The sequence below is a fragment of the Quercus robur genome, chromosome 5, assembly GCF_932294415.1.
Source record: "Quercus robur chromosome 5, dhQueRobu3.1, whole genome shotgun sequence".
In the NCBI taxonomy this organism is placed as follows: domain Eukaryota; kingdom Viridiplantae; phylum Streptophyta; class Magnoliopsida; order Fagales; family Fagaceae; genus Quercus; species Quercus robur.
In genome coordinates, this window is record NC_065538.1 from 39,439,183 (window position 1) to 39,452,524 (window position 13,342).

The 13,342-nt window shown below is 41.2% G+C and overlaps 1 protein-coding gene across 1 annotated transcript; it reads right to left on the reverse strand.

The window, feature by feature from the left end:
• Positions 1-6,735: 6,735 nt before the first annotated feature.
• LOC126728165 (uncharacterized) lies at positions 6,736-8,997 on the reverse strand. The gene is made up of 4 exons (XM_050434032.1): positions 8,749-8,997; positions 8,213-8,517; positions 8,002-8,117; positions 6,736-6,956 (listed from the first exon to the last, which is right to left on the reverse strand). Exons 1-4 carry the CDS (start codon positions 8,995-8,997, stop codon positions 6,736-6,738), a joined length of 891 nt encoding a protein of 296 aa, XP_050289989.1.
• Positions 8,998-13,342: the final 4,345 nt, after the last annotated feature.

Below are 13,342 nucleotides of genomic sequence, written 5' to 3' on the forward strand. Positions count from 1 at the left end.
AATAAGTTATTAATTTCCCCTATGTCTGTGGTCCGAGGAGCCATGAAGGACTTAGGTTCTGTTTAAAACTTGAATAGATGCTGTAAGTTGTTAATTTCCCCTAAGTCTAATTTTCCTTAAGTCTGTGGTCCGATGGGCCATGCAGGACTTAGGTTCTGTTTAAAACTTGGATAGATGCCATAAGTTATTAATTTCCCCTAGGTCTATGGTCCGAGGAGCCATGCAGGACTTAGGTTCTGTTTAAAACTTGGATAGATGCCATAAGTTATTAATTTCCCCTAAATCTGTGGTCCGAGGAGTCATGCAGGACTTTGGTTCTGTTTAAAACTTAGATAGATGCCATAAGTTATTAATTTCCCCTAAGTCTGTGGTCCGAGGAGCCATGCAAGACTTAAGTTTTGTTTAAAACTTGGATAGATGCCATAAGTTATTAATTTCCCCTAAGTCTGTGGTCCGAGGAGCTATGCAGAACTTAGGTCCTGTTTAAAACTTGGATAGATGCCATAAGTTATTAATTTCCCCTAAGTCTGTGGTCCGAGGAGCTATGCAGGACTTAGGTTCTGTTTAAAACTTAGATAGATGCCATAAGTTGTTAATTTCCCCTAAATTAATGGTCCAAGGAGCCATGCGGGACTTAGGTTCTGTTTAAAACTTAGATAGATGCCGTAACTTGTTAATTTCCCCTAAGTCTGTGGTCCGAGGAGCCATGCAAGACTTAGGTTCTGTTTAAAACTTGGATAGGTGCCCTAAGTTTAAAACTTGGATAGATGTCATAAGTTATTAATTTCCCCTAAGTCTGTGGTTCGAGAAGCTATGCAGGACTTAGGTTCTGTTTAAAACTTAGATAGATGTCATAAGTTGTTAATTTCCCCTAAATTAATGGTCCGAGGAGCCATGCAGGACTTAGGTTCTGTTTAAAACTTAGATAGATGCCGTAAGTTGTTAATTTCCCCTAAGTCTATGGTCCGAGGAGCCATGCAGGACTTAGGTTCTGTTTAAAACTTGGATAGGTGCCCTAAGTTTAAAACTTGGATAGATGCCATAAGTTATTAATTTACCCTAAGTCTGTGGTCCGAGGAGCTATGCAGGACTTAGGTTCTGTTTAAAACTTAGATAGATGCCATAAGTTGTTAATTTCCCCTAAATTAATGGTCCTAGGAGCCATGCAGGACTTAAGTTCTGTTTAAAACTTAGATAGATGCCGTAAGTTGTTAATTTCCCCTAAGTCTGTGGTCCGAGGAGCCATGCAGGACTTAGGTTCTGTTTAAAACTTGGATAGATGTCATAAGTTATTAATTTCCCCTAAGTCTGTGGTCCGAGGAACCATGCAGGACTTAGGTTCTGTTTAAAACTTAGATAGACGCAATAAGTTATTAATTTCCCCTATGTCTGTGGTCCGAGGAGCCATGAAGGACTTAGGTTCTGTTTAAAACTTGAATAGATGCTGTAAGTTGTTAATTTCCCCTAAGTCTAATTTTCCTTAAGTCTGTGGTCCGATGGGCCATGCAGGACTTAGGTTCTGTTTAAAACTTGGATAGATGCCATAAGTTATTAATTTCCCCTAGGTCTATGGTCCGAGGAGCCATGCAGGACTTAGGTTCTGTTTAAAACTTGGATAGATGCCATAAGTTATTAATTTCCCCTAAATCTGTGGTCCGAGGAGTCATGCAGGACTTTGGTTCTGTTTAAAACTTAGATAGATGCCATAAGTTATTAATTTCCCCTAAGTCTGTGGTCCGAGGAGCCATGCAAGACTTAAGTTTTGTTTAAAACTTGGATAGATGCCATAAGTTATTAATTTCCCCTAAGTCTGTGGTCCGAGGAGCTATGCAGAACTTAGGTCCTGTTTAAAACTTGGATAGATGCCATAAGTTATTAATTTCCCCTAAGTCTGTGGTCCGAGGAGCTATGCAGGACTTAGGTTCTGTTTAAAACTTAGATAGATGCCATAAGTTGTTAATTTCCCCTAAATTAATGGTCCAAGGAGCCATGCGGGACTTAGGTTCTGTTTAAAACTTAGATAGATGCCGTAACTTGTTAATTTCCCCTAAGTCTGTGGTCCGAGGAGCCATGCAAGACTTAGGTTCTGTTTAAAACTTGGATAGGTGCCCTAAGTTTAAAACTTGGATAGATGTCATAAGTTATTAATTTCCCCTAAGTCTGTGGTTCGAGAAGCTATGCAGGACTTAGGTTCTGTTTAAAACTTAGATAGATGTCATAAGTTGTTAATTTCCCCTAAATTAATGGTCCGAGGAGCCATGCAGGACTTAGGTTCTGTTTAAAACTTAGATAGATGCCGTAAGTTGTTAATTTCCCCTAAGTCTATGGTCCGAGGAGCCATGCAGGACTTAGGTTCTGTTTAAAACTTGGATAGGTGCCCTAAGTTTAAAACTTGGATAGATGCCATAAGTTATTAATTTACCCTAAGTCTGTGGTCCGAGGAGCTATGCAGGACTTAGGTTCTGTTTAAAACTTAGATAGATGCCATAAGTTGTTAATTTCCCCTAAATTAATGGTCCTAGGAGCCATGCAGGACTTAAGTTCTGTTTAAAACTTAGATAGATGCCGTAAGTTGTTAATTTCCCCTAAGTCTGTGGTCCGAGGAGCCATGCAGGACTTAGGTTCTGTTTAAAACTTGGATAGGTGCCCTAAGTTTAAAACTTGGATAGATGTCATAAGTTATTAATTTCCACTAAGTCTGTGGTCCGAGAAGCCATGCAGGAATTAGGTTCTGTTTAAAACTTGGATAGATACCGTAAGTTGTTAATTTCCCCTAAGTCTGTGGTCCGAGGAGTCATGCAGGACTTAGGTTCTGTTTAAAACTTGGATAGATGTCATAAGTTATTAATTTCCCCTAAGTCTGTGGTCCGAGGAGCCATGCAGGACTTAGGTTCTGTTTAAAACTTAGATAGACGCCATAAGTTATTAATTTCCCCTATGTCTGTGGTCCGAGGAGCCATGAAGGACTTAGGTTCTGTTTAAAACTTGAATAGATGCTGTAAGTTGTTAATTTCCCCTAAGTCTAATTTTCCTTAAGTCTGTGGTCCGATGGGCCATGCAGGACTTAGGTTCTGTTTAAAACTTGGATAGATGCCATAAGTTATTAATTTCCCCTAAGTCTGTGGTCCGAGGAGCCATGCAGGACTTAGGTTCTGTTTAAAACTTGGATAGATGCCATAAGTTATTAATTTCCCCTAAATCTGTGGTCCGAGGAGTCATGCAGGACTTTGGTTCTGTTTAAAACTTAGATAGATGCCATAAGTTATTAATTTCCCCTAAGTCTGTGGTCCGAGGAGCCATGCAAGACTTAAGTTTTGTTTAAAACTTGGATAGATGCCATAAGTTATTAATTTCCCCTAAGTCTGTGGTCCGAGGAGCTATGCAGAACTTAGGTCCTGTTTAAAACTTGGATAGATGCCATAAGTTATTAATTTCCCCTAAGTCTGTGGTCCGAGGAGCTATGCAGGACTTAGGTTCTGTTTAAAACTTAGATAGATGCCATAAGTTGTTAATTTCCCCTAAATTAATGGTCCAAGGAGCCATGCGGGACTTAGGTTCTGTTTAAAACTTAGATAGATGCCGTAAGTTGTTAATTTCCCCTAAGTCTGTTGTCCGAGGAGCCATGCAGGACTTAGGTTTTGTTTAAAACTTGGATAGATGCCCTAAGTTTAAAACTTGGATAGATGTCATAAGTTATTAATTTCCCCTAAGTCTGTGGTCCGAGAAGCCATGCAGGACTTAGGTTCTGTTTTAAACTTGGATAGATACCGTAAGTTGTTAATTTCCCCTAAGTCTGTGGTCCGAGGAGCCATGCAGGACTTAGGTTCTGTTTAAAACTTGGATAGATGTCATAAGTTATTAATTTCCCCTAAGTCTGTGGTCCGAGGAGCCATACAGGACTTAGGTTCTGTTTAAAACTTGGATAGACGCCGTAAGTTGTTAATTTCCCCTAAGTCTGTGGTCCGAGGAGCCATGTAAGACTTAGGTTCTGTTTAAAACTTGGATAGATGCCGTAAATTGTTAATTTCCCCTAAGTCTGTCGTCCGAGGAGCCATGCAGGACTTAGGTTCTGTTTAAAACTTAGATAGATGCTGTAAGTTGTTAATTTCCCCTAAGTTGTTAATTTCCCTTAAGTCTGTGGTCCGAGGAGCCATGCAGGACTTAGGTTCTGTTTAAAACTTGGATAGATGCCGTAAGTTGTTAATTTCTCCTAAGTTTGTGGTCCGAGGAGCCATGCAGGACTTAGATTTTGTTTAAAACTTGGATAGATGCCCTAAGTTTAAAACTTGGATAGATGTCATAAGTTATTAATTTCCCCTAAGTCTGTGGTCCAAGAAGCCATGCAGGACTTAGGTTCTGTTTAAAACTTGGATAGATACCGTAAGTTGTTAATTTCCCCTAAGTCTGTGGTCCGAGGAGCCATGCAGGCTTAGGTTCTGTTTAAAACTTGGATAGATGTCATAAGTTATTAATTTCCCCTAAGTCTGTGGTCCGAGGAGCCATGCAGGACTTAGGTTCTGTTTAAAACTTAGATAGATGCCGTAAGTTGTTAATTTCCCCTAAGTTGTTAATTTCCCTTAAGTCTGTGGTCCGAGGAGCCATGCAGGACTTAGGTTCTGTTTAAAACTTGATAGATGCCGTAAGTTGTTAATTTCCCCTATGTCTGTGGTTCGAGGAGCCGTGCAGGACTTAGGTTCTGTTTAAAACTTGGATAGATGCCCTAAGTTTAAAACTTGGATAGATGTCATAAGTTATTAATTTCCCCTAAGTCTATGGTCCGAGAAGCCATGCAGGACTTAGGTTCTGTTTAAAACTTGGATAGATGCCGTAAGTTGTTAATTTCCCCTGAGTCTGTGGTCCGAGGAGCCATGCAGGACTTAGGTTCTGTTTAAAACTTGGATAGATGTCGTAAGTTGTTAATTTCCCCTGAGTCTGTGGTCCGAGGAGCCATGCAGGACTTAGGTTCTGTTTAAAACTTGGATAGATGCCGTAAGTTGTTAATTTCCCCTAAGTTGTTAATTTCCCCTAAGTCTGTGGTCCGAGGAGCCATGCAGGGCTTAGGCTCTGTTTAAAACTTGGATAGATGCCGTAAATTGTTAATTTCCCCTAAGTCTGTGGTCCGATGAGTCATGCAGGACTTAGGTTCTGTTTAAAACTTGGATAGATGCCATAAGTTATTAATTTCCCCTAAGTCTGTGGTCCGGGGAGCCATGCAAGACTTTAGTTCTGTTTAAAACTTGGCTTAATGCGACTGGACTAATGGGTGAGCGATGATCGTGGAAGAAAACATGGATAGAGCTACTTTTATTAATAATAATTTCTTCTTAGATTATTTACATTCCATGGGCGTGGTACAGTTTTTTCATCTAAGTCTTCTAGGTAATAAGCACCTATTCCGGCCACGGAGTAGATGCGGTACGGTCCTTCCCAGGTTGGTCCCAGCTTACCCCAGGAAGGGTTTTTAGCACTGCCGAGAATCTTTCTCATCACGAGGTCACCTGGACTTAAAGGTCATAGCCTTACATTAATGTCATATCCCTGCTTTAGCTTCTGGTGATAGCAGGCCATATGGATCATCGCTTTTTCCCTTTTTTCCTCGGCTAAATCTAGACTTTTCCCCAATAACTCGTCATTATTGTCTGGGGTGAAGGCGTTAGACCTCAAGGTAGGGAAGCTGTTCTCGATTGGGAGTACGGCCTCGGCCCCATAAGTCATTGACAAGGGGTTTTCACCCGTTGACCACCGCGGCGTCGTCCGATAGGTCCATAAAACATGTGGGAGCTCTTCCACCCATCTCCCTTTTGCCTCGTCCAACCTCTTTTTCAGTCCACTCACTATGACTTTGTTCACGGCCTCGGCTTGTCCATTTCCTTGAGGGTAGGCAGGAGTGGAATACCGGTTAATGATCCCAAACTCGCAGCAGTACTCCCTGAAGTTCTTACTATCAAATTGGAGACCATTGTCTGAGATGAGTATGTGGGGAGTTCCGAAGCGTGTAATAATGTTTTTCCAAATGAATTTCTTGGCATCCACGTCCCTGATGTTGGCCAAAGGTTCAGCCTCCACCCACTTGGTGAAATAATCAGTTCCGACTATTATATATCGCTTATTCCCTGCTGTTTTGGAGAAAGGACCGACAATATCAAGACCCCACTGAGCAAACGGCCAGGGGCTGGAGAGAGGGTTAAGGACGCCTCCGGGTTGGTGGATATTTGGGGCAAATCTCTGGCACTGATCACACTTCTTTGCATATTCTTGGGCCTCCCTTTGCATGTTCGGCCACCAGTATTCTTGGGTAAGTGCCCTGTGCGCCAGCTATCTTCCTTCAGTGTGGCTTCCACAAATCCCCTCATGTAACTCTTCAAGTAAGGACTCGGATTCTTCTGGGTGTATACATAATAGTTATGGCCCAGAATAGGAGCGCCGGTATAGTTTACGGTCTTCTGATAACCAGAACCGAGGAGCATTCCTTCGTATCTTCTCGGTCTCCAGTTTTCCTTCTGGTAGTGTATCGCCCTTTAGGAATTTCACTATAGGATCCATCCAACTAGGACTCTTTCTAACCTGATGGACCTGAGCTTTCTTTCCTCTAATGGAACTTGTCTGGCATAAATCCTCAACAAGGATTGTCCTGGGCAGGTCATGTGTAGAGGATGTGGCTAGAGTGGCTAGGGAATCCGCATGTGTGTTCTCGCTTCTCGGAACATGCGTCAGGTTAAAGGATTCAAAGTCTGACTACAGGCGTTTGACACGGCCGAGATATTCCTGCATTCTAGCATCTCTAGCTTCTAACTCGCCCATCACTTGGCCAATGACCAATTTGGAGTCCGAGAACGCTTCCATTGCCCTTCCACCCAATTTTCGAACCATCATCATCCCTTGAAGCAAGGCTTCGTACTCGGCCTCGTTGTTCGTAGCCGAGAACCCGAATCTTAGTGATTTCTCAATGGCAATGCCTTCAGGCGATATTAAAACTAGCCCAATTCCAAACCCTCTTTGGTTGGCCGCGCCATCCACGTAGACTTTCTAGCGCAAGGTTTCCCATGCTGAGATTGTGCCAACCGATTTTCCATCCATGTCTTTCTTCTCGGTTATTGTTTCTATAGAAGGTTCAGCGAATTCTGTGACTAAATCCGCGAGGACTTGACCCTTGATAGAAGACCTAGGCATGTATTTAATGTCAAAAGCACCCAACAGTGTACTCCACATGGCGATCCTTCTTGTGTAATCGGCGCTTCGGAGCACCGACCGAAGGGGAAGCTGTGTTAAAACAATAACCGTTTGTGCTTGAAAGTAATGAGGGAGCTTCCGTGTGGCGTGCACCACCGCCAGAATTGCTTTCTCCAATAGTAAGTATCGCACTTCGGCCTCATGTAATGATTTACTTACGTAGTATACTGGTCGTTGTACCCCATTGTCATCCCGTATCAGTACCAGGCTTACAGCATGAGGGGCTACGACTATGTATGCAAACAGTACCTCATCTGCCTCAGGGCTAGACATGATGGGTGGTCGCGACAAGTATTCCTTGAGTTACTGGAAGGCCCGGGTACAATCCTCCGACCACTCAAAACCTTTCCATTTATTTATCAAGAGGTAGAAAGGTCAACATCGGTCTGTAGATCGTGATATGAACCGGTTTAATGCTGCGATCATGCCAGTAAGTTTTTGTACTTCTTTAGGATTCCGAGGAGCCTGTAGGCTATTAATCGCTTTGATTTGATCTGGGCTTATCTCTATCCCTCTGTGAGTTACCATATAGCCTAGGAATTTCCCAGACTTGACCCCGAATGAACATTTGGAAGCATTAAGCCGCAACTTGTGCTCCCTTAAGATGTCAAAGATGATCTCCAGGTCCTTTACGTGCTCGGACACTATTTTGCTTTTTACGACCATATCGTCTATGTAGACTTCAATAATTTTTCCCAGCTGTGGTTCGAACATTCTGGTTATCATTTTTTGGTAAGTTGACCCTGCGTTCTTCAGTCCGAAGGGTATTACCTTGTAGTGATAGTTCCCAATGGGTGTCATGAACGCCGTCTTCTCCTGATCCTCTAATGCAAGGGGTATCTGATGATAGCCCTGGAAGGCGTTCAAGAAGCTCATTCAAGGGTAACCTACAGTTGCATCCACCAGTCGGTCAATTCGAGGTAAAGGGAATGGGTCTTTTGGGCATGCCTTATTCAAGTCTGTGAAGTCCACACAGACTCACCACTTTCCCGTTTTCTTTCTCACCACCACCGTATTTGCCAGCCATTTAGGGTAAAAAACTTCTTTAATGGCTCCTGCCTTTTTCAGCTTCATCACTTCGTCTCTAACAACACTGGCATGTTCCTTTGAAGGACGTCGGGGTGGTTGCTTCTTTGGAATGGAAGATGGGTTAACGTTCAAGTGGTGACAAATAAGGCTAGGGTCAACCCCCGGGGCATCGTAGGCGTCCCATGCAAACACATCAATATTTCTTCTCAGAAACCCGACCAGTTCCTCTTTTTCTTGAGGAGGCAACTCGGAGCCGACCTGGAAAAATCTCTCCGGGTCATTGTCAACGACAAACTTTTCTAAACGCTCACACCTTATCTCCTCGGCTGGCTCATTGACTTGCCCTGCCGAGGTGGCTGGTTGCTATAAGTTCTCAGAGGCCGAGGACTCGGCATTGGACCGACGTGAGATGGCGGCCACCATACACTGCCTAGCCATGGCCTGATCTCCACGAATTTCTTCTACTTGGCCTTTGGATGGGTATTTTACCTTTTGGTGAAGTGTGGAGGATACAGCTTCTAGGGCATGGATCCATGGCCTAGCTACTATCGCTATGTAGGGCGAGTAGGCATCGACCACGATAAAGTTCACTTCCACCACCTCTGATCCAGTCTGTATTGTTAGTATGATCTGCCCTTTTGGCGTGACAGTCTTCCCTTCGAAGCTGATAAGGGGAGAGTCGTAAGCTGTCAAATCCTCCGGCCTCAGGTTCAGCCCCTTGTATAAATCAGGGTACATTACTTCTACTGCGCTACCTGGGTCTACCAGCACCCTTCTCACATCGAAACCTCCGATTCTCAGCGTAACCACTAAGGCATCGTCGTGAGGTTGGATAGTTCCCCTTTTATCCTCGTCCGAGAATCCTAATATTAGCAAGCTTCTCTTTTTAGACCTTTTAAATTCTCTTCCCCCGTCCTCGGTGGAGAGCCGAGCCACAGACAACACCTTGGAAGGAAATGACCCGGTTCTTCTTGGAGCGGCGAGGATGACATGGATTGTTCCTGTGGGGGGTCTTAAGGATGCATCTTTTCGAGGCTCTTACATCGCCTGGCCCAGATGACCGCTCGAGGGGTGTAAAAGGTGACGCAACTTTCCTTCTCGGACCAACTGATCTAGGTGATTCCATAGATTCCTGCAATCCTCAGTGGTATGTCCATGGTCCTGATAATAGTGGCAATACAGGTTCTAGTTACGTTTTAAAGGGTCTCCAGCCATATTTCCCGGCCATCTGAAGAAGGGTTCGTTCCTCACTTTCTCCAGCACCTGTTGTATTGGCTCTCTGAACACGGCATTCACCGTTTGCATGTTACTTTGTCCAGCCTGTCTCGAAAAATCTTTTCTCAGCTGGTTATGGTTATATCGTTCCGACCTGAAGTCATTCGCTTTGGGGGGAATGATCTTTTCCTTTCCCTTTCCTTGTAGCTGATCTTTTTCCACCCTTTTGTACTTGTCAATCCTATCCATCAACTGATGAACGTTGGCAACTGGTTTACCGGTGAGAGATTTCCTTAAGCCATGCTCGGTGGGGAGGCCACTTTTAAATGTGCTGATAGCGACATCATCATGGTTCTCATCCAACTCGTTATACATCTCCCAATATCTATTCGAATACGCCTTCAGGGTCTCTCCCTCGTGCATGGATAAGGACAATAACGAACTTAGGGGTCGAGGGACTCTACTATTTGTAATAAAGCGAGAGCAGAAAGCTTGAGTGAGCTACTTATATGAGCCTATGGAATTTGTCTTCAGGCTGTTGAACCATCTCATCGCCATTGGTCCCAAGCTGGATGGGAAGACTTTGCACATTAGGGCTTCATTTTGCGAGTAGATAGCAATTTTTTAGTTAAACTGACTCACGTGCTCCACTGGGTCTGCTCGGCCGTTGTAGATGGCGAACGTTGGTTGATTAAAGCGTCGAGGCAACTTAGCCCCTTCGATTCTGTACATGAAGGGTGATCTTGAAATCTGGTCTAGTGCCCTATTTATAGCATCGTTTCCCAAACTCTTGCTAGATGGGCTCTCGTACTTTCGAATAGGGCGAGACTCCTTCTCGCAAGAAAAGCTTCGCTTGGGAGTGTTCTCGATCTCCGTCGATAACTCACGTCCTCCTCATTAGAGGACGCATCTGAATTGGAGGGAGATCGCTTTCGCTGCGCACATCACAACTTCCTTTTCAGGTCATCTATCTCTCACTGCATGGCCTGATGACTGTTTCGCCTTTGGGATACGTAACTACCTATCTGGGTATGACTTTGGCTCGTCTGGGTAATATGTACGCTTCCCTCACGATTCCTTCTGATGCCTGGGTTGGCAGGGTTATTTTGCCACTAGGACTTAACGGGTTCTGTCTGTTGAGGGTTAGCCTGGTGAGGATTCTCCTGGTGTAGACTTGGTTCTGCCATGCTCAACCGTTGTGCTTACTGATACTCTAGTTCTTCCCATAGACGGCGCCAATTGTAGGGACACGGTTTTAGTTGACCCGATCCTTGTGGGTTAGGTCTTGGCCCAAAAGGTCCCACACAATGAATTTTTTTGTAGAGTATGGGCTAAAGAACTTGGTTCCAGTTGGATTAAACGGTTTGTTGCATGGGCTCAGGAGATACAGGAACAAGAACAAAAGGAGGTATCAGTAAAAAGAGATCTTTCTCAGATGATAAGGTCTTAAACTTGATTAGTGGGCACAGATTCATGCAAATAAAATTTCTCTACAATGTTCTCTCCTCCCTTTCTCTCCGTTTTCTCGTCCCCTTCTCTTGGGGGACTTCTACATATTATATAGACCCTCTTCTATCATCTGGGTTTTACACTTGTTGATCATCCAAACCCCTACTTGAGCACCTGTCCCATCAGACACCCTTATCAGTTCTTTGTGAGTTGCAGTGACCAAGGTAGCACTGTTCAGAGGTCATCTCTTCATTAATGCGGCCAGGAGAGTAGTTGTGGTGCATTTAATGTGGTGGTGGCAGCCTTTGTTGAGATATTTTAGGTTTCCTTTCTTTTTACGTGTTTGGAGGGAGGACTACAGTAGTTGGGACGCACCTTTGACCTGGATTTTGGAATGTCCGAGGAGGAATTACTCCTCGGACATGTTCTATTTCACCTAGTGGGCCTGAATAAGGATTCTGAGCCACGACGTCTCCTCAGATAGACTGGTCCTCGGACGGGCCTGGGGCCCAGTTAACCTATTATTCTGGGCCGGTCCCCACAAATAGTAATTTTGGACATGTCAAAAATTGATAGGTAAGTTTGAAGCCCATTGGAGCTAGAGTCTTATTAGTCATTTTGGTCCCATCCCAAGCCACACACTTAAGCCCAATTGGGTTGGTCCAAAAGGCTAACCCAATTAGATAATCGGTTATTTATTTAATAAAAGTTATTAAATAAAGTAATTGCTAAGGCAGTTAATATGTACGTATGATAAAAAGAAGAGAAAACAATTTTTCTTTGCAGTGTCTTTTGAATACACTTTTCTTTTTAGAAAATCAACATACTTAAGAACTGATTGAGAGATCACTCATCTTAGCCACCATGTGGAATTGGGATGAAGATTGATGATATTCTCAAGTCTTGTTTTTGAATTTCACTGCATTAAGGTATGCTTTTTGTTCTTTGTTCTAGAACTCAAGGTTATATGTTATCTCTCATGAATGAAGTAGATCCTTGTGTTGCTTCCGCTGTAGGTTTTGATGAGATGCAAAACCAGTTTTTCGAACACCATTATCAAAGGCTACTTTCACCAACTAGTAAATTAATTTTATATTATTTGTTAGGATATATTTCCTCAAATTAAGGGATAATATTTAACAAGTATTTAATTTAAGTAAAACTTTATGATTTAAATGTCAACAAATTTAAATTCGATTCAAACCAAAAGTTTATTATAAAAAATTATAAACTTAAATCCCAAACAATAACCCACATTTTCTTTCTAAAAAAACCCCCACGTTTTGCCTTTTACTCCAACTAGATGTTTATTATTAATATTTTAAGAACAATTAATTAGTAAATTAATTTTATATTATTTGTTATGATATATTTCCTCAAATTAGGGGATAATATGTAACAATTGTTTAATTTAGACAAAACTTTATCATTTAAATTATTTTCAAACTAAAAGTCTATTATCAAAAATTTCTAAATTTAGATATTTCAATAAATAAGAATTCTATTTAAACTAAAAGTCTATTATAAAAAATTATAAACTTAAATTCTAGACAACAACCCACATTTTCTTTCTAAAAAAAAAAAACCACATTTTGACTTTTACTACAATTAAAAGTCTATTATCAACATTTTAAGAATAACTAATTAGTAAATTAATTTTATATTATTTGTTATGATATATTTTCTCAATTTAAGGGATAACATTTAACAACTATTTAATTTAAATAAACTAAAATTCTGTTAAATTAATATTTTTTTCTTCAGAATATTAAGTTACAAGATTCCTAACCAAGGATAAGGTTTAACAATAATTTAATTTAGATAAAACTTTATCATCTAAGTTTTAGAAATTTAAATTCTATTCCAACTAATAGTTTATTATCACAATTTATATATATATATATAGCCATAGATTTTTGATATAATCTCTCTTAACCATTAAAGTCATCCTTATAATTAAATCACACACAATACACCCCCTGTTGTTATATTTTTTTCACTTTTTTTTCCCAAAATGCAACTTACGCTTATATTTTAATTTAATAAATTTATCTTACTTATTGTTTTTTGTTTCTAAATTTGTGTACAAGATATTATGCTAAAAGAAGTTTACTATAAAGAAGCAAAATAAGAAATTTATCTTACTTATTGTTCTTTGTTTCTAAATTTGTGTACAAAATATCATGCTAAAAAAAGTTTACTATAAAGAAGCAAAATAATGGACACCCATTTAAGTTAAAGTCCAAATTCTAAACAATTAGAATTTAAGTAAGAGATTTAGAGTTCAATCACCGCATACAAGAAAAATTGATTGATGTCTTGATCTGATGATAAAAAGCTATTATTAAGAGTAAATGCTATAAACTGAAACTCTCTAAAGAAAATTAAAGCAATTTTTTTATTAGAATTATTTACTTAT

Coding starts and splice junctions, on each gene's coding strand:
- LOC126728165 (XM_050434032.1), bottom strand. CDS start 8,997: ATGTACCCTGATTTATACAAGGGGCTGAACCTGAGGCCGGAGGATTTG. Junction 8,118..8,212: donor AGAAAGAAAACGGGAAAGTG/GTGAGTCTGTGT, acceptor ATGCAACTGTAG/GTTACCCTTGAATGAGCTTC. Junction 6,957..8,001: donor TTGGGAACTATCACTACAAG/GTAATACCCTTC, acceptor TATCGCCTGAAG/GCATTGCCATTGAGAAATCA.